We start from the raw sequence: 22,167 nt of genomic DNA, 5'->3' as shown, positions 1-22,167 counted from the left end.
AGCCATCAGAAATGACCTCTGTCAAGATACACTGCTGTAGTCTACTCAGGTCTGCTTTGAGGTTGAGTCTAGAAGTTAAAAAAAAAATTTACTGTGACAAGAATATTTCAATGACAATGTTGATTCACATCCTTCACAAGTTTTAGGTATCCTGAACTGATTTTTCCAACATTTTCTCTACAGGAGAGGCACACTGTGACCTCATTCTACATGTAAAATGCATAATGCCCATAAACTGATTTTTCCAGTTGATTATCCACTTACAGATAATTAGCATAGTATAAAGCATAAACAGATTGGACCAATCCGAAGGCCTCAGGGCTGGTCTGACTTGCATAGATCTCTGATTGCTGGAAGTGGAATGTCTCTGGCCTTCCAATGAGAAGGGTCAAGCCCTTAAGGTCTCTTTCCATTTTAAAATTGCATGACTTTTAAAAATATTTTATTTGAAATCATTTTTCATACTACTTTTCATCCCAACTGGAAATCCTTTAAGAAAACTGGCTTTGAAAGTTTTAAACATTTTTTTTTGGTTTTAAATTTTAGAACTTACAATTTAGAAAACATTTTAACTTCAAAAAGCGAATATTTTAAATTTTTCAAGTGTGTAAAATAACAGCCAAGATCAATCAAATCTACTTTTTGAAGAACACGAGCTAGGTGTCTCTACCATGCATCTGGCATTGAGAATTTGCTGGCATTGAGAGTCAGAATTTACTCAGAATTTCCTGGTTGCAAAAACAGAAGGGGAAATAGAGGACTATGTTATCATTGTCTAATTTTATTTTCAAAGAAATTGCACAAATCTTTCTGGAGAAATAATATAATCATTTCCTGGAAATAAATATTTCTAGCTTGATAAGTGCTCAGATGTTCACTGGGATATTTTTAAAATTACAGTGCTCTATATTGGAGAGATAAAATTTGATGAGAAAAGTCATTCTGTGTAAGCAATTAATATTTCCCTCAGTCATTTGGAACACTACTGAGAACAGTCACATGGATACCCCAAGCTGTGCCTTTTCTTCTCAGTGATAGAGTATTGCCACACTCCTCTTTAATCAATGTTTCTAATTTTATTTTTCAGAATGACAAATCCCCAGGACGATCTGCCAGTCGATCAAGTAACATTTCAAAAGTAGGTGAAATCTATTCATGTTCTTGTTTATTGATGTCTCCATTGCATGAAGTTAATAAATATTTTTAATATTTAACCTATATTGTTATCTGGGAAAATACATATAATGTGGCTTAACAGTTTCAAGCTTTTATTGTGATAAAAGTAATGATTTAATACAACATAATTAGTTAAGCTACGTTTGCTCTCTTCAATGCTATGTCCAAGAGATAATTTGCTGCCTTCAGAGTTGAGGTACAAATGTTTTTTTTTTTTTCTCTTTTTTCAAACACCACAGAGCAACTGCACACCTGAATTAAAACTGTATCATTAATAATAGTACAATTCCCCAAAATTTAATTTTTCAGGAATTTGGGCTCAATTCTGCTGTAATTTAACCTAAAGAGAATTGTATGTCAGTGCTTCAGACTTGCTATACTTGGGATAGCAAATGTCCCTCCAAAGCCTAAATGTTTGTGGCTTGGTTCCCAAAGAGATAATGTTGGGTGATAATGGAACCCTTTTTAAAATTTTTTGTTCTTTTTAATTATATATGGCAGTAGAATGCATTTTGACATATCATACATGCATGGAGTGTAACTTCCCATTTTTGTGGTTGTGCATGTGATGGAGTGACACCTTTAGGAAGAGGGGCTTGGTGGGAGGTCTTTAGGTCTTTAAGAGGAATGCCTTTCCTTGCCTCTTTTGCTCTCTGGCCATGAAGGGAGTAGTTTCGCTGTTTCACACACTCTTTGTGTGTTTTTTTGTTTTTGTTTTCCAGTTTTTCTCTTTTAAAAAAATTTGTTCTTTCTAGATATACATGACAGTGAGTGTATTTTGACATATTATACATACACAGAATAAGTATAACTTGTTCCAATTAAGATCCCATTATTGTGATTGTATATATTGTGGAATTACATTGGTTGTGTGTTTATATATAAGGATAGGAAAGATATGTCCAATACATTATAGTGTCTTTTCCATTCCCACCCCCATCCCTTCCTTTCATTCTCTTTTGTCTAGTCCATTGAACTTCTAATCTTGCCTCTCTTGTTGGGATGGGCATCCACATGTCAGAGAGAACATTCTGCCTTTGGTGTTTTGGGATTGGCTTATTTCACTTACATGATAATCTCCAGCTCCATCCATTTACTGGTAAATTCCATAATCTAATTCTTTTTAATGGCTAAGTAATATTTCACTGTGTATATGTACCACATTTTCTTTATCCATTCATCTATTGTAGGGCACCTAGGTTGGTTCCATAGCTTGGTAAGAAGTAAAATCAAGAATCAATAAATGGGATGGTATAAAACCAAAAAGCTTCTTCACAGTAAAGGAAACAATCAAGAATATGAACAGAGAATATCTTTACCACCAGCATCTCAGATCATTAATCTCCAGGATATAGAAAGAATTCACAAAATTTAACATCCAAAGAATCATCATCATCATCATCATCATCATCATCATCATCATCATCCAATCAATAAATGACCTAAGGAACTGAACAAGCACTTCACAGAAAAAGAAATAGAAGTGGTCAAAAAATATATTTAAAAATGTTCAACATCACTAGCATTTAGAGAAATGCAAATCAAAACACCATCCACTCTTTACATGACATGACCTAAAAGCAACAGGCTATCCTAATCGTGGTCTGGAATTTCTAGAACTGTGAGCCCAAAGTAAACCTTATGTTGATGATTCAACTATTTGTGATAGTTTTAGAAAGTCAATACAGGACTGAACATTTCTAATTGCATTAAAATTTGGGTCCCTTCTGATATTTCACAGTCAATGTGGCCTTTGGTTGAGTACAAATTTAGTTGAGTTCAAGTCTCTGCTCTGCCACTTTCTATTTGCATTACCCTGAGACATTCACTTAACCTCCCCAAGACACAGTTGCCTCCTCTATGACATGGATGATAAAGTAAGTCACCTGAAGGAGGTTTTCTTCAGTTGTTGTAAATTAACACAATGCCTTTCAAATGCCTGTCATCCTAGTTTCATAGTGAAGAGCTTTGCCCACAGCCACAGAACAGTCATCTTTTTCAACTTCAATATGAATGCTGAATAGGAAACAACTTAGACACTTGTCAATATTACTGACAACTCCTTTGTCACACCAAATACTCTGGATCTAGGAGCAAAAATATCTTCTTTCTAAACCACTGTTTGCATCTGACAGAATGTACCTTGTTTATAACTTTTAGGCTTCTGATTAATTCTTTACGAAAATAAAATAAATCCCAAGTGTAATTTCTCTTCTCTAAGTTCTTTTTTTTTTTTCTTTTTGGTTCAAATATAAATGCTTCCTATTCAGAATGGAATGAAAAGCTTTATTCTTAAACAGTCACTTCATTGTATCAAAACTCAACTACCTAATACTGGAAGGGATAAACAGATTCCAGTGTATATAGGTTTATTTTTTCTATGCTGGTATAACTTCCTGTTTATTTATGTGCAGAATGATAATCACAAATGATAAATGCATTGTTAAATCTTCATTATGTTTTATGCATTATTAATAGTGACAAATTCTTAGTTAAGACCATAGAGTCTACCAAGAATTGGATGGCAAAAATCTAGGGATATTTGGGTTCTTTAATTTTTAAAATGTTGACAAAGAAAACATTGAAATTAGAGCAAAGATTCTTTCTTTAATATTGTAAAAAAAATGAAGAGAGAGAGATAGTATGCACACCTGAGCTTTTCAGGGATGTGAGAATCAGTAAAGGGTAGCATTTAAGAAGATTAATATCAGAGGCACTGCTTCAAAAGATGATTAAACTTCTTTCATAACCTTATCTCTAAGGTAGAATATGTCACTGTATCTAACTCTCAGAGTAGTGCTTAGAACATTGTTTGGCATTGCATAAGTATTAGCTCTTCTAATTACCCTGTTCTTAATATTTATAACTCACTGAGAACATTAAATAAGTGCTCAATAAATCTCTTTATAAGAAAGTGACTTTAAACATGGACTATAATATATATATATACATATAGGATTTTTTATAGTTGAATCAGAACAAATTATAAAGTGGATACTATATATTGCTGATTCTTTTAAAATGTACTTATATTTAATATTAATAACATCTCTAATATCAGCATTAGTCTTACTTAAAATTGGTAGCTCTCTTATCTTTTATCTAATATGTGCTATCCTGTGGCCATTAATTCAGAAAAATTACAGAAAATATAGAGAGATCCACCCAGAACAGTAGGACAAGACTCCTCCCCATACTGTTAGGTTTACTTTCCTGCCTATTCTTGCAGTTCCTTCCTAAATGAGCTAATCTTCTAATCATCAATACTTGTCAAGTGTCTGCTTTCAACAATCTCATTCTATGCTGGAATGCTGGAATAAAGAAAGAAATCCCTACTCAGCCTTCAATGGACTTACCCTGAGATAGTTGAGACAAGTTGTAAGATATGTATGTTTGTAAGGTAGATTCCTGTACTGTGCATATTCATAAATGTGACAACCAGTACACAAAGCATCATCATAATAGGCCTGGACTCCCATCCTTTGAAAGACATACGGTCAAGTTTAGCCCTTGCTGCCATCTGAGAACTGGGGTTTCCGAAGTGCCATCCTACTTCATGAGATTGTTCACTGTGCTTGGATTACAAACAGTGTGGCTTGTCCTAAACACGTGCTTTCCTTCTGGGAGTCTGGAATATTGGAACATGCTAGGCAAGTGAGTCTATAGGACTAGTTCCCAATAAAAACTTTGTGCAATGAGTCTTTAATGAGTTTCCCTGGTGGACAATCAGGGCTGCAGGAATAACGCACTTCCTGTGTGATCTATGGGGATGAACTTTTGGAAGCTTGTTCCTGGTTCTTCTGGGCTTCACCCTTTGTGTCTTTTCCCTTTACTAATTTTGCTCTGTATCTTTTCACTGTAATAAATCATAGCCAGAGTATAATTATGTTTAGTACTAAGTTCTAGAAAATCAGAGACCCTGGGCATAGTCAAAGGGACCACTGACATATTATCTTAAAAGGAAATACAGACAAAGATTATAAGAGTTCAGAGAGTGATCATTTCTTATATTTGGGACAGAATAGCCTCAGAGAAGTTTTCTTAGAAGAATGGCATACTGAATAGGGACTTGAAAAATGGGTGTGAACTGATCAAATGTCAGGAAAGGAGGCTTAAAGGAATCTAAGAACAAGGCCTGGAAGCTACAAAACATAAACATAGATTAGAAAGGAGGCACATTAAATAGTTTTTAAGGGGCTTTTCAGATGGCACTTTGAATAATAGAATACTTTCACTTTAATCATAGAAGTATTATCTGACTTGGAAACAGAGAAATGGACTTAGAACCATCAAGGTCCCTATGCCCTAAGACTTTTTAAATAAATTATATGAAACTGAACATTATTATTTTACCATTCAGGACTATAATTTATAAATATAATCTTGCTGCTGTGATTACGCAAATTCCAAATGTGGTACAAATAATTAAAGTTGAATGGTTAGTGAGTATTAGTTTTTACCTCTGAATCTTCATACCCATATATTATTTAATTGCAATTATATTTTTAATTTTCTGTTTATTTCAACATTTGTTTCTTATTAGTATATATATCTAGTTTCTTTTAGTCAAAACAAGACTATAACTTTATTAATATTTTAGTAAGATTGGGGTGCCCTGAATAAGTTAAAGTTAATCCAAGAGCTACAAAGAAGCCACATGGGTGCAGAACAATGTATGTGAGATTGTCAAAATAGATGTGAAGAAAGCATCATTTATTTATCCATCACTTCTTTTTTTTTTGAAAAGCTGCTTGAGATATTAGTTATTCCTGTTGCTGTTTTTTTTAAACAGAAATAATTCACAAATTATAAACATAATTTATAATTTTGTTTCCTTGAAATGTAAAATTAGACAAATTTCACCTTTCTTATCCTTCTATGGTAGGATAATTACATTCAACTAGAAACAGTGTAATATATATTTCAGAAAGAAAACAACTTTCAAAATTAAACTGTCAAAAAGGAAAGAAAGCCTTGTACTTTTGATTCAAGTCAATAAAATTTTCTTTTAAATAAAATGTTATGCTTTTGGGTTTGATTCAGAAGCAACTCACTAAATCTAAACTATTTATGAAAAAAATTAAAATCCACTACCTTCATCAAGTCAGATATTGATAGTTTTCCATAATTTCCTAATATATTCCATAGACTTCCTTAACTTCATAAATGTACATCTGAGTTTTTCAATTGATTTCTATCCAAAAATATAGAATGTTAGGTAATGATGGTATTTAGTTTATAAATATTATTCCTAAAACTTCCTCTTGCACGAATATCCTAGTTCATGCTGTAACAAATGAAAATGTTTGATATAGTCAACAAAATGTATTCAATAAATAGTTTTAAGAATGTACTGTGTACAGGATTATACTATCTTTAAGATTCCAAAGTATTTTCCAGCAAGGTCAAGGTGAAAGTGTTCCCCATATGTAAAATGTATTGGGAATTCTTTCAACTGAATCTGAGCCAAGCCTTTGCATCTCTGAGCAGGTGTTTAATGTTCTAATTTTTTGAGAGATCCATCTTGGCTTGATCTGATACAAGGGACCTATAAATCAGCCATACCCCCAGACATCATACCTTTTGAGGGTAAGTGTGATAGGTTGTTGAAGTAAAGTGGGATGTAAAATGAGGAAATAACTGAAAATGAGGTGACTAATCTGAGAACTTTCTTAGAGCCTCAGTCTCAAGTTTATCCTGAGACCAACACTGAGAAAATGTGTCTGAATTTAGTTGAGTTAGTAATAGTGTTGGGAGAAGATTAAGAGAATCTGAGACAGTCTTATGTTCTGAGGCTTGTCCAATATATATACATTCACTCCTTGGTTGATTTCTCTTCTAGCCTCATGACTTTATTATAATTTTTTGGGCCAATAAGTCTTAAAAAGATATTTTTTAGCCCAAATCTCTGCCACAAAGTCCAGACTCAAATATCTGACAACTCAAATTTTCTACATAAATGTGTAATGGAAAGATGTCTTGGGTTGCCCAGAGAAGATTCTGAGATAAGAATTTTTAGCAGTGATTTACTAGTTTTCCCAGGAGAAACCATTACAGGCATTAGAAAAGCAGGACAGGGCAAAAGTCAAGAGAAGCTCCCCTGCTCCTCCATAGGGACTCTGTCACATAAAATGCACTTCAGTGTGTCCCCTGTGGAGGCCAGGGAGCCAGGCTTTCATTCTCCAGTGTTTGTCATTCGTTGGCTCAGGGTCATGCAGAGGGGAGAGAAGAACTTCCAGGCACTTGACTCTCTTTACTTGTGGGTTACCTGCCCAAGAAGCCAAAGGGCAGTTTCCCAAAGAATTGAAGTTTACAGAACTTTATAAACAAGAGCATCCGGGAGCTGAGGGAACCGTGTACTGAGTAATGACAAATGGACCAGAAAGGATCTAGGTGGAATACTGACAGTGTCTGTTACAGCTCATCCTTTGTACCACCTTGATCCACAGGAACTCATTCCATCCTCTCATGAATTCTTATAGATGATGATTGTTTACCACATCTAAGGAAAATATTAAAAGGCATATGTTGGGAGAAAGAACTCTTGCTATTGAAGCTGCTGAGCCATAACTTCTAACACTCTTCCCAGTTATCTCTTGTTCTTGATGATCACTTTCTTTAGTCTATGTGGCTTGCTGGCGAAGTGTCTCTGACCTCCAAGTCCTGATTTCCATGCCCTTAGCAGGCCACAGTTGCAGTAATCATCCAATTATAGTTAAAATTGTAGGTAGGTAAATGAAAAAATGCTGCAGCAGATCTCCCAAGTTTTAAAATTTTTCTTGCTTTCCCATTTCATAGCAGCAGCTTTACCTCCTAGCAATGGGAAGTTCTGTTGTTCAATGAATTGCTGCTCTGCCTACCAGACACATGGCTTTTGTTATTAAGCTCTTGAGGAAATCTCCAGTCATGTGGTAACTGATGTCATGGTCAGTTATTCAGCCTTTATAGGGCCAGTGGTAAAGGGAGCTTTGCTTCAATAACATGATCTTGAACACTAGAGGTTTCACTATGATTCTCCATTTGGAGAATGTTAGTTCATTTGCTGTTGCATTTTCTAAATAGAATGATTTTTTTAAAATCAGACCTAATGAAAGATATTTAATTATATCTGAAAGAAAGATAAATTAATATACAAGTAATAAAACTGCATATTCCATTTGGAGCTTGATTAAAAAAAAAAACTATGTTGCATTTCTATTTATCATGGCCTGGAATTTGCCATTTTATTATTGCTCCAGCATCAAGGCTGCTCACATCACAAGCTGAAACTCCAGAGGAACCTTGTCTCTTTTTGGGCCCCTCTCAAAACTGCAGCCTTTCTGAGTCATCTGATACAGGGATCTGTGCATTATTCTAAGGTGCTCAGATTCCTACTGAGGACTCTGGTCTTTTTTAATGCTAACGAAGGGTCAAAATTTGTCCTTCACTCTAGAAAGAATCTATTACCATGCACCAGACCATGAGATTTCTAAAAATCTGACTGTTTTATCCAGCCCTTGAATACATGTACGTTTTTAACCTTCTACCCTCTGGAACACACAGGTCTAATGAGGCATTCAGAGTATTGGTTTCTTCTGACTCACTAGATCTGATTATAAATGATGGTGTCATCAATACAATGAACTATTCTTATGTTTGGCAACTGCCAGACAATGGAGGTCACCTCCAAACTATATTGTGAAATATCCCTGGCACAGGGCTATGAATGTATATTGAAATCCTTACCAGGTGAATGCAAACTGCTTTTAATCCTCATTTATGGTAAGTATCAAGAATGACACAAGCATTATAGATTGATATCACATAACAGAGATAGCGTGTAGATCTGCTCTATAAAAGATATCACATGCAACTTATTATTATTACCAGGATTCTGCAGGAAACAGAGTGAAATTAAGTGTTCTATTGTGTTAACTTATAATAAAAATATTCTTAATATGGAATGAGTAGGTTTTTCAGAGCACTGATCCCTGGACCATGCCAGACCATGAATTCATTGTTAACCACAGCACACCACTTTCAGTTATACCATAGAGAAGGTCTAGTACAAAAATTGCACCAGATGTTAATTCTATCTTGAGGAGAGAGTAAAAGTCAAGGAACCATTGATCTCTGGAGAGTAGAATATATGAACTCTTGGGTGAGAAATTTCCTCTTTGGCTAATGGTAAGAAGGGAGCTGTAGAGACCAGCTAACATTTCAGCAGCTGAATGTTGGGGGCGCTTTTCTTCTCCTTAGTAGCAAATTTTAGAGGAGACATAATAGCTGCCACTAAAGATGACTCCCGAGACCTCTGAGACCCACTTGTGTATCACAGTAAGTTCAATTCATTCAACATAGCTTCTGCAGGATTCTAATTGGGCAGGCTTTTTGAGGAAACTTATAAGAAGAAGTTAAGTGGGATTAATTGGGATGAAATACAGCCCTCATTGTTGCATTTGGTCAGAGTTCATAACTGATAATCACCTTCTTATTCATTCAGAGCCATACTAGATTTTTTTTTTACTTTTTGCTAGCACTTCTGCTGCCGAGACTGCTTGCTTGAGGGATCTGGTTACCATGCTTTTATCAGGCAGTGTAACTATATTTGACCATTTATAGCCACATTTTGCAAGGGAAAAAGGCACCCTAGTATGTCACTCAATGAGTGAACATATTCTCCCTGTCACCATTATGTAGCAGAACTTTCTCATGTTATCAGTCAGGATAGTAGCTGAAGACTAAGAGTGTGTTCTAACATAGGATAGGATTTCACCTAACATCATCTCAGGCCCAGGGACTCACATTATAGCAAAAAAAAAAAAAAAAAAAAAAAGTGTGCATGGATGTGTCACAATGGGATTCACACACCCTACCAGCCTGCTGCTGCCGTTTGATACACCAGTTACAGAGCTTTCTGAAGGTTCATCAGAGGTATCAACTTAGAAAAGACAGCCTGGGAGAAGGGAGCTAACTCTCATAGGATGCAGTATGTTTTATGTCAACATCTACAAAATGATGCTTTGCCTTTTATAATTGGCACTAAGGGGTAAGAGCAGAAGTTACCCTGTTCATCATCCTTTTGGAGAAATTGTGCTTCTAATAGCCTTCACTTTGGATTCTGTATTTCTTTGAGTTCTAGTTCAAAGAAGGAACACTCCCAACTAAGGGCCCAGTAGAAGTTCCAGGAAATTGAAAACTATGGGTGTTTCCTGGCACTTTGAGCTTTTTATAACAGTAACCCTAGCAAGTAAAGAAATCTATTATGGGCTGGGGATGTGGCTCAAGCGGTAGCGCGCTCGCCTGGCATGTGTGCGGCCCGGGTTTGATCCTCAGCACCACGTACAAACAAAGATGCTGTGTTCGCCGATAACTAAAAAATTAAATAAATAAATAAAACATTAAAAAAAAAAAAAAAGGAAATCTGTTACCTTTGAAGCTAGCTTTCTTCCAGTCTTCTAAATTTTGTCAGAGGCCTTCTGTTGTATTATTGCAAGTGGTAGGTATGGTGGTCTGTGAAACATATTCTCTCCTTTTACTTCATAATATGGTCCTTAAACTTTAATCTTTAAGATTTGGCGGCTTATTTCACCATTAGAACAACCTTCAGTGTCCAGTCTTCTAATAAATGGAACTGTTAGAAGTTCTTTTTTAAAATTTTTTGTCTTTTCCACATTTTTTATTGGTACATTATAGTTGTACAAAATGATGGCATTTGCTGTTACATATCTGTACATGCACATAGCAATATAATTTGGTCAATATCACACCCAGCACTTCCCCCCTGCCCACTTCCCACTACCTGGTCCCTTTCCTCTACTGTTCTCCTTTAGATTTCCATGAGATCTGGCCCCACTTTTCTTTTCCTTTTTCCTCTCTAACTTCTGCATCTGAGAGAAAACGTAGGTCCCTTCGCCTTGTGAGTTGAATTTATTTCACTTAACATAATGGTCTCTGGTCCCATCCATATTCCTGCAAATGCTGTAATTTCACTCTTTCTTATGACTGAATAAAAGGATTAAATTAAATAAAATTGTGTATATATACCACATTTTCTTTATCCATTCATTCATTGATGGACACCTAGGTTGGTTTCATAGTTTATGCTGTTATAAACATGGGTGGTTTGCATGTATCACTGTAGTACAATGGTTTTCATTCTTCAGAATCAAAGTTCTTTTTAATGTGAACAACATTTGTATGTAGGTAGGAGAAGGATTTCATCACTCAAACAAGAAAATTTGGCTGATGGTCTTTAAGGACTGTTTTAAACCCCGTCTTTACTATTGTCAGTGACTAAATCATGGAACAGAATGCTCACTACAAAGTTAGAATCAATAGTATTTTATCTCCCTCAACATAGTAGTAGATGGATATAGTCTTCTTTCAATCTTTAATCACTTTCATTCTATTGCTGTTGTAAAGATCCCTTAAAAAGAAAATGACTCTGGGGGAACTTCGAGGCCAAGGTAATTTTAGTAGAAAACAGAGTTTGTTGTTAGGATACAGTATGTTTATAGAGCTGAAATTTTAAAAATGAGGCTGCAGGTTGTCTTGTGTGTCAAACACAGTGGAGCATGGGATTCTTGTTGGCATTTAGTCTTTATGCCATGTGTCTTCTTAGCTGAAGAACTCTGACCTATCACCAGGAGTGCAGGCAGTTCAGATCTCTTGATGTAAGGCTCTGCCAGACACAGACTCCTGAGAACTCAGAAGAAAGGTCATGCCAGCCACCCACTGGGAGAGGACAGTCAGAGCAGAAGAATAAAGCCAAGACATCAAACGAGTAACATTGGCAGTGGCAATCTCGACATATGTAAAAGGAATCACCTCCGTTGAACTTAAACTTTTCCATGTTCCACTTTCCTGCTTTTCAAATGCCCTCCTTTTTACTTTAAAACATATTAGTAGATTTGTGAAATGAATTGAGGCTATCACGTCTTTTAAATGTGCCTTATGATGTGATAGTACTTACCCATCCTATAGGTTATAGGGAAGAAGTTTTTTTTTTCTGAGTCCGGGTCCTTGAGGTCAAGATGAAAAGGATTCACTTCAGGAGATGGATAGGAAAAAATATTCTATATAGGTGAATTTTCAGGAGCAAACAGCTGGTTATTGATACTAGAATTTCCCTGTCCCATGTAGTAGCTAGTCACAGGTAGCTACCTAAATTTAAATTGATTGCAATTATACAAAAATTTAACTGAACTGATTGATCATCAATGAGCCCAAGGAATTAATAACATATCTCTATTGTTGTGAGTGTGGTGCTGGTAATGTTGGAAGTACTCTTCCAGGCTGAATCATAAAGCTGTAGTGGACCTGTTTGGGGTTTCTATTATAATTCCAAAAGCAAATGATTAACATGTGGTTTTGTGGTGCCAAGGGTAAAAATCATCCCTCCTCACTGACCATCTGTCGTATTAGAGAAGAAACAAAAAGCAACTTTGCAGTTTTTGTTTCTTTTCCAATAAGAAGGGATTTATTTTACATGAGATTGATTTCACTCAATTTATTATGTTGGTGTAATGAATCTCGGAGGTAGTGGGAATAATAAGTTTGAAGTCTAACTACCCATAAATTAATAGTTTTCTGTGATTTGGGGAGATGGGGGTAAGAGATAGAACTCAAAGGAAAAGGAAATGAGTGCTGTCTACTATTCCTCTGAGCAATCATAATTTTCTCTTCCTCTGTTTCCTCAACTAAAATCTCATAAGAAAAATGGATTGGAAGATAAATTAATGTTACTCTTGAGCACCTTTGACCTCAATAAAATATAGAAACTTTCTTTAAATTCATGTTATCTAATATGGCAGGGAGATAATTACATCCTAACATTTTTTTAACATATAAATTTTGGGGGGGTAAATTCTATTTTGTGGATTTCCCAACTCATGATGTCGGCATAGTCAATTTGGATTGACCATCATCTATAAAGCTGTCTCAGTGAGGGGTTTAGACATATTTTAGTTCAAATTTAAGTGGTGTTATTTTAGTCATCTTTTGGGATGCTGTGACTAGGATACCTGACCAGTACATTTGTAGAGGAGGAAGAGTTTATTTGGGGACTCATAGTTTCAGAGGTCTCAGCTCACAGACAGCCAGCTCCATTCCTCTGGGCTCAAGGTGAGGCAGGACATGGTGGTGGGAGAGTATGGGAGGTAAACAGCTCACATGATGATCAGAAAGCAGGAAGAGAGATCTCTACTTGCCAGACACAAATATGTACCCCAAAGTCATGCCCCTGTTGCCCCACCTCCTCCAGCTACACCCCACCTGCCTTCAGCTACCACTCAATTAGGTCCATCAGGTGATTAATTCACTGATTGGTTTAAGGGTCTCATAACCCAATCATTTCTTCTCTGAACCTTCTTGCATTGTCTCATATATGGGCTTTAGGAGGACATCTCACATCCAAACCATAACAGGTATAGTTTAAGCTATTAAAAGTCAAAGAAGTCAAGAGTTTTGATCATCTTTAATCCCTTTTAACAAAAGATTGTTGACATGGTTCCCATAGAATTATACCATCTCCTCTTACTGCTCTTTCCTCTGTTTAAGATTAGATTATTAGATAGTGCTTGTCTATTTTAATGTTTCTTTGACCCTCGCTTTTTGTCTCTTTTTTTGCATGTCACAATTGAGTCCTGCTTTTATGTTTCTCTCAGCTACATTTATTTATCACTTCCTATCATCTAATATTTTTGCGTCCTTCATCATCCCCTACTCTTGAGCTCTTTCCATGTATCCTACAGTGAGGAGAATGTTGGCAGCTGTGTTGCTAATGTAATTAATGTGCATAGTCAATTTGGATTGACTAGGCCAAATAAATCCACTTTGAGACATAAAACTACCCAATTTGGCTGTCTTTGTGGATCAGATTAACTGGATAATTGTCAAATCTCTATCTCACTAATTACTGCAGAGACACATTATGTATTCCCTCATTTGATTCTCGTTTCATTAAAATTTACAACCAAAACTGTATGAGGAAATAGTGACATATAAATACATCAATTTAAAATGAAATTCAATAACCATGTGCTTTGTTCCCTGCCTCATCTTTCCAGTGAAATGAGGAAAAGGAAAAGTTATAATAAGTTTTTCTTGCTGCCACAAGGACAGATATGATCTTGGAGACTCCATGTCCACTAGACCTGAAGTCAGTGAAGATATCACATTGTCCCCAAAACACCATAATTCTCAGGCCCAGTGACTCTTCTCCCTCAGACTCCTTGTGAGTCTTCACCTTCAGAAAGTGAAAATAGAACAATTAATCACTCATCTCAGGCCTTCTGTCTATCAAAAGGGAAAATTTAGATGACCAAACTACAGAACAGTATTTATTTAATAATCTTTTATTCAGCAAAGGTCCTTTGTACTGGTTCATGCAAGATGAAAAGAATGTGGTTTCTTTCCTCTGAGGAACTTACCTGTATCTTGAGGTCCCAGACAAGTCCCCCAGCCATTCTATATTAAGAGCTTTCTTGATTCTCGTTCTCTTGGTTATTGCCACTATTTCAAGATGATTTCTGTTTAAGGTAAGAAAAAGCAAACATAAAAATTACTACTCATAATGGCCCATCTAAACAAATAGGCAAAAACATTTTCACTAAAAAGCTAATAGCAAATTTGAAGATCAGTAATCCATGTCTGAGAGATTAAATTTCATAGTTTGGACAGACTTATGATAGGAGAGTTTGGTTTTGCCAAAACTTAGTTGTTCCAAGAATAAAACAAGTTGACTAAAAATAATTCTTAAAATACTCATTTAACTATTATATTTCTAGACTTTGTACACTGAATTATAACAGTGTACTCATTTTGTACACAACTTTGTTCTTGTCAGTTGAGTGTTTTGACTTTTTTAATGGAAAAATTCAACAATATCAATGTTATTAATGCTTTTAAGTTAGCATTTATTGAAACTTATGTGTCGAGTATTGAGTTAAACATTTTCCATGATTTGTAAAGTTCCCTCTGTCCAAGTATAAGGTGACAATTTGCCTGATGCTTAATACATAATAAAATTACATTTGAAAAATTTATATCTGAGGAAAAAAACCCTATTTATTCCAAAAGTGACTTTATTGATCACATGACAAGAGTGGATTTTTAAGTTTCTTGGGGTTGGAACTTCAGGATGCTTAATGACCACCTGCTGTGTGTCAAGGATCCTAATAAGTCCTATACACCTGCTCTCACTAACACTGACAGAAGCTCTTTTAGACAGATTTACAATTTAAATATTGGCAAACTAAGACTGATTGGATGATTTATTCTACATCCCCCTGCCCAAAACAATGGCATAACATGGGTATTTAACCTTGGGCTGTACTCCAAGAGTTACTTATCCACAGGGTGCAGTGGGGGTCCACCTCGACAGTCCCCTTTGACTTTTCTTCAGTGTGTCTTAGTCAAAGTGTAAATGGGCACCACAGATTGTATAGGATTCACACTGTAGAAGGAAAGAGGAGTTGTTTAAAAAATAATTGGAATTGGAGATCATTATGTTAAATGAAATGAGCCAGTCACAGAAAGACAGTGTTATGTGATCTCACTCACACATGTAATATTAAAAAAAAAAATTGACCTCATATAGGTGATGGAGAGTGGAGTCATGATTACTAGAGTAGAAGAGAGGGAAGAGTGGGAAGGTTGCTCTATGAGCACTGAATTATAGTTAGGTAAGCATAAGAAGATATAGTGTTCAATTGCACAGTAGGGCTATTAATGTACTATGCATATAAAAAATCTAGAATAAAGGATTCTGAAAGGTTCACCATAAAGAAATGATAAATATCTGAGGAGACAGATGTGTTTACCCCGATTTAAATATGATATTATGTATACATGTATTGATACATCACAAATATGCATACTTTTTATGTTTTCATATGTTAGTTAAAAAATAAGTTTAATTTAACTTTTAAAATAGACAATGCCCATTATATATCATCTTAAAAGTGTGTTATCAACAGATTTTAATAAATGATAGATAATTGATGTGGTTGTATTAAGAAAATATTGGGGATTCATTTTAGTAGACAATAGAAAAGACATTGGAATCTTTCAAGAAGAAAAATGGCATAATAAAAATAAAGCTAAAAACGATGCCACTGTAAACTTGTCACTTGGTGAATTTAGGAGTTTTATATATTTTACTATATGTAAACTTCAAAAGAACTGTATATGAATATTGAAGGCTAGTTAAGGCTTTGCATTTTGTGAACTATTTAGAGACGAAATGTTAGATTAGATTGGGATTGATTTGAGGAACTAATGGCAAAGAATATGCCCAGAAACATTACAATAAACCAGATGCATACAGGCTCTTGAGATACTGAGCAATTTTGGTAATGAGGGGAAAGAAGGAATATTGATTATGATCAATATTTAAAATGAAGAAATGAGAGATTGGTTTAAATTAGAAATAGGGGATAAAATAAAGAAAGAAATCTTATGGAAAGCTTCTGAGCCTAGTGAAAAGAACAATGGTGGTGCTCTCAATCTGGCTTTGAGGCCCTGTGTGTGACAATGACCAAGGCCAGCATTGTTCTGAAGCACTTCTGCAGCAGGGTTGGGTTTGGTTTTGGTCTGGTTTTCTGGAGACTGTTGAATGGGACTTCTCCCTGACATGGGCAATATCCTTTCTAGTGAATACCTCCGGATGCTTCCAGAGCTCCTGTTACGAGCTACACCAGAGTCTATCCCCAGCCCCATGCTCTTCCCACAGTGCTGCATTAGCACACCTCTGAGAGTCCTCTCAGAGGACTCTTTTTTCTCCCCTGAGAAACAGGATGGGCCCTTGTAACTTCCTTGACTAACTGAAGGTGGCAGAAGTGTTACCATGTGACTTCTAAGACTGGGCACGAATGGCAAAACGTGTTCTGCCTGGTTATCTCTCTCTCACCACACACACTTGGACAGCCCCAGAGGCCGTTTCAGAATGCTGGCTGCCCTCCAGTGTGTCCCTGGAGACACTGCAGAGCTCCTGCAGACAAGGAAGAGCTCCTGGACCAGAGGCGCACAGCTGTTCTGCCCCTGCTGTTCCAGTCCCCCCAGCTCAGCCTGCAGACAGTGAGCCAGTGACAGCCTCCACATGGTTCCTGCCCCAGCCTGAGGCCTCTGTTGCTGATGCCAGAGGAGCCAACAGGCTTATCTTTGTTGAGCCCCGTCCAGATTGTAGATTTATGAACAAACTAAATGTCATCATTTTAAGACGCTTGGTTTTGGCATAATTTGTTACTTAGCCATCATAAGCAGAACACGCCCAAACAGACATTTTCTAATAAGGCTACTTTTCCCATCAGGAAAATCTGATTTCCCTCTAGGTTATTCACATCCACAGGAAACGTGAACCTTCACTCCTCAGCAGCAGAAATACTTCTTATTCCAAATAGTTTTCTCTCCTCACTTTGCATTTAGTGCCTAGAATCCGTTAGGCGCTTATCTTTAAATTTTTCTGGACAAGAGACAAACAGTAATCTCTATAACTTCTAAAATATAGATGATAAATATGAACCTCCGGCTTATACACCAACCCACATGGAACCTTTGTATAAAGTAAGAAAAGTCACTACTTGCTCAAGATACTATATATTTCCATGTATTGTTAATAGATAGACATATATTAACTTACAACATATAATGCACTGATTTATCAGAACAAATATTTTACTGTTAAATGACTGAAAATTATTTTACTACAATAAACTGCAACATCTAATGAAACCCCTAAGATGTGCCAATGTAAATGGCACCCCTAAGGTGCAGTATATGACCTACACAGCTGCCTAGGCCAGTTCTGAAAAGTCTTGAGGTTTTCTAAAGCTCCTCTTACTTGAGATGGATAGAATCATTCACCCAACCACACTTCTTAGAATTTCTTTCCTTCTTTATATAGCTTGAAAATGGTTAATGGCATAGAAAAGTCACAAAACTAATTTGGGAGAGTGTATCTCTTAGTAAATCCTATAGACATGATATTGAAATCCTTTAAATTGTGGGAATATGGTTTACCTGTTCTGAGGCGAAGTTCGGAAACAAGATGGTCCTATTGAACATCTGGTTATCATAAATCCAATCAGCAAATATCTATTGAGCATCTCAGGTGTGTGTGTTTGTGTGTGTGTGTGTGTGTGTGTGTGTTTGTCACACATATATGTCAGTCACAATGACAGGCAACTAGGAATACAATGGCCACCCCCGAAATTTGTAGTATAATAAGTCATTTATGCAATCACAAAATCATACCACTATATAATGATAAACTTTAGTAAGAGTCATGAAGAAATTTTAAGTCATAGTGGAGCATCTTGGAACACTAGTCTGGTTTGGAATAGAGATTCAAGATTTATATATATTCTTCAGAGATGATAGTTCTAAATATAAGAAGTGATATTCAGGGAGTAAGTGTATATATATATATATATATATATATATATATATATATATATATATAAAATAGAGTTCAGAAGTCTAAAGATAGAGTTGAATAAAGCACTCCTGGTTTCACAGAGAAAAGATAGCAAGGAGCCCCCGAAGAATACAGAAGTGGCCAGAGAGAAGTCAAGAGCATGCTGAGCCACAAAATACTGACATGGAGGGTGGCGTTCCAGGGAGCAAAATTCTCCGAGTCTAGGGAGGATTCATACTGAGAAAGGATTAGATATGACACAGATGTAAGCACTAGTTTCTTTAAACTTCAGAGAAAGGGTCCTTGACTTATGAAAAGACAAGAATAATATTATAGCACCACAAAGAAGAAGGATACAAATTAGCCTGCAGAATCTAAACAGGCTTTCTGTGTAGCCTAAGCCCAAGCTGAATTTTTATAAGTAGAGTAATAGACAACAATTTGAAAAAGTAATATAGAAACAACATGTGCAAAACCATAAAGCACAACAGAATATGATGTTCTGGAACTGCTAGTAGTTAGGAGCCAACAGCTGCATTTGGAAAAGTGACAAAGATGGAAATGTGGGATGAGTGGGGACCAGATCATGCACCATCCTTGGAGCAGAATTTGAGTATGAAAGTTCTGAAGACCATTTTAAGATTTAAAAGAGGAAAGCAATGTGAAAAGATCTGAGTTTAGTAAGTGCACTGTAGCTAATCAATTTAGGAAAAGACAGACAAGCAAGAGAGAGTTAAAAGGCAATGACAAGCTGAGCATGATGGCACACACCGGGAATCCCAGTATCTCGGGAGGCTGAGGCAGAGTATTGCAGGTTCAAAGCCAGTCTTAGCAATTTAGCAAGATTGTAAGCAACCTAGTAAGACCCTGTCTCAAAATAAAAACTAAAATTTAAAAAAGGACTGGGGATGTTGCTCAGTGGTTAAGTGTTCCTGGGTTCAATCTCTGGAAAAAAAAAAAAAAAAAAGTCCATCACAAAATAACCCAACCCATAGATAAATAGGCAAATGAACCAAACAGACATTTCTCAAAAGAAGAAATGCAAATGGTCAAAAAGTATTCAACATGTTTAGCCATCAGGGAAATGCCAATCAAAACTACACTGAGATTTACTTTCACTCCAGTTAGTATGGTAATCATCAAGAATACAGATAACAATAAATGCTGGCAAGGATTCAGGAAAATGGAGAGCCCTTTATAGATTATTAATGGAATGTAAATTAGTACAGCCACTATGGAAATCAGTGTGGAAGTTCCTAAAAAGACTAAAACGGTGAAAACTACCATTTGATCTAGTTATACCACTCCTCAGTATGCATCTGAAAGAATTAGTCAGCAGACTATAGAGAAACCTGAATACCCATGTTTATTGCAGCACAACTCTCAATAGCCAAGTTCTTAAATGGCACCAGTCAATAAATGAATGAAGAAAATGTGGCATATATTCACAATGGAGTACTATGCAACAGTATGGAAGAAAAAAAATCATGTCACTTGCAGAAAAATGGATGGTACTAGAGATCATCATGTCACATGAAATAAATGACTCAGAAAGACAAGTTGTGCTTACTTTTTGTCATATGGAATTGAGAAGGAAAAAAAGACAAAGTGAATATATAAGGGAGGCTATTAGTGAAAAGGAAAGAGACTGGGGGAAGGTGGGAGAGAAGGGTGATGAATGAGAGGGTGGAAATGATCAAAGTAAGTTATATGCATATACCAATATGATGTAATGAAATTGAAATCAGCTAGAAAATTAGAAACATCCAGAAATTGGTGTAACAGTAAAGTTACACTAGTCCTACAGAATATAAAATCCAGGCATAATAATTACCATAAAGAATTATAAGAGTGATATGTGAATATGTATATGTGTCTGTGTGTACTATATTTTGTTATATAAGGAGAACAGGCTAAAGGGGGACAGAGGAAGAATAATATTACTTTTTTAATGCATTTATATTGATGTGCAGAAAATACAAGATTTTATCAAAACCACATTGTAGCTTTGTGACCCAGGCATTTATGCATACATGGGCCACATCTGTTATTTTAAAAATATTAAAATTACATTTGGTGATATAATGCTGGTACAAAGGCAAATACATTAATCTTACATATGACAAACAAAAAAAAAGCAATGGCAGTTGACACAAGTGAATTATAGGAGTCAAATACGAGAAGGGAAGATAAATAGAAGATATTCTGTAACAGGTAAAAAATACAGGACTTGCAGACCTCGGAGTTTTGGAGTTAGATGAAAGAGGAGTTTAAGGTGATATTCAGGTTTCTGTCCTTACTACCAGGAACTGCCATCCATGTACTGCCATTTACTGCTTCAGGGAACATGGGAGAAGAGGAATTTGGGTTATATGTATCCTAGGGTTTTCTAAATGGCAGAAGTCGCCAAGCAGGGTGAGCGGAGCTGCTGGGGAAGATTGGACATGGCAGCATACATGCTCAGAGACTGTCTTCCAGAAAAGAAACAAAATGGCATATCTTCATGTCTAATAAAATATTCCTGAAAAATCCAATGAGTTCCTGAAATCCACAGCACAAGTTTCAACACAAAACCCAGAAATTTTCATTTCCAATTCTCCCAAAGCACCTTGACTGGATGAGAAGCAATTCAACTCTGTCTTCTTTCCATGGATTTGGGTATTGTGAGAGCCAAATACTACACTTGATAACTTATGGGCATAGCTTACACTTCTTTCTGGCACAAATTCCATATTGTGGTGACAAACGCAAACGCCTTCGTACATGACTCTTTATTCTATGCATTTATTTTTTAAAAATCAGGACTGTTATGGAAATAAAAATGTTCCATTTTTAATTAGTGTTTACTGCCAAAGAAAGTGGCTTTATCTGCAAGCAGCTATGTTTACATAAGTGAAAGTTAAAAATTACTGTGGTTCTCTAGCTGGCTGAACAACCTGATAAATACAACTGTTAATAGGTAGACAAATGGTAAGGCAGAAACCTAAATTTCATTAAGCTCCCATAATTCCAAGAATCCAATGCTGAGAAAGAAAGTATAGGAAAATACAAGGTATTCCTGAAAGCATAAAGTCAATCCCAAAGAGATACAGACAATAAAGAGAGCAGTCTTCACAACACTACTGTCAGCTTATTCCACATAACTCACACAAATAGCTTATTTTCTACCCAGAAAATGCTCCAGGATAGTAGCCGAGATATACTGAGTGTTTATTCTAAAATTACCTTGGGTGAGACTTAAGACATTTATTTCCTTAAAGGAGTCTGCCTGACATTTGAACTTCCTTATAAAATTGCATTAAATATGTATCAGTTTGGAGGGCCGACCAAAATAGAATAATGCATTTTCAATTTAGTCTTGGTTACACTTGACCTGTTTTAAAGTGCTCCTCTAATGAAATGGAAGCTATACCAAAATTAATTCTATGCAAGAGGCAGAACAGATTCTGTGTTATTTAATCATAATGTATATGATCCACTTTGCCTGAGCAGAGAAACAATATCGAGATGGCGATTGCTTTAATCTGGCAGGACTGATAACATTGTCATAATAATCAAAATGAAGTTCAAGTGGTTTTCTGACCTGAATATAA

At 35.9% G+C, this 22,167-nt stretch overlaps 1 protein-coding gene and 1 long non-coding RNA gene across 11 annotated transcripts in view; one reads left to right on the top strand and one right to left on the bottom strand.

Annotated features, from left to right (window-relative positions):
• The window catches only part of Marchf1 (membrane associated ring-CH-type finger 1), a 409,990-nt gene that overhangs the window by 262,314 nt on the left and 125,509 nt on the right, over positions 1-22,167 (top strand). For all 5 annotated transcript variants that reach the window (XM_076853641.1, XM_076853639.1, XM_076853642.1 and 2 more), the window contains one exon: positions 1,088-1,138. In XM_076853641.1, the coding sequence (XP_076709756.1) occupies positions 1,088-1,138 (51 nt within the window). The remainder of the gene's footprint in view (positions 1-1,087; positions 1,139-22,167) is intronic.
• The window catches only part of LOC143397530 (uncharacterized), a 207,788-nt gene that overhangs the window by 115,465 nt on the left and 70,156 nt on the right, over positions 1-22,167 (bottom strand). For 5 of the 6 annotated variants that reach the window (XR_013091172.1, XR_013091170.1, XR_013091171.1 and 2 more), the window contains one exon: positions 14,589-14,687. This is a non-coding gene — a long non-coding RNA (uncharacterized LOC143397530). Of the gene's footprint in view, positions 1-14,177; positions 14,405-14,588; positions 14,688-22,167 lie in introns of those variants that run through there. The other variant, XR_013091173.1, reaches the window with a different exon arrangement.

The sequence above is a fragment of the Callospermophilus lateralis genome, chromosome 4, assembly GCF_048772815.1.
Source record: "Callospermophilus lateralis isolate mCalLat2 chromosome 4, mCalLat2.hap1, whole genome shotgun sequence".
Classification (NCBI taxonomy): domain Eukaryota; kingdom Metazoa; phylum Chordata; class Mammalia; order Rodentia; family Sciuridae; genus Callospermophilus; species Callospermophilus lateralis.
Note: the sequence above shows the minus strand (reverse complement) of the source record. Positions and strands in the feature narration are given on the sequence as shown.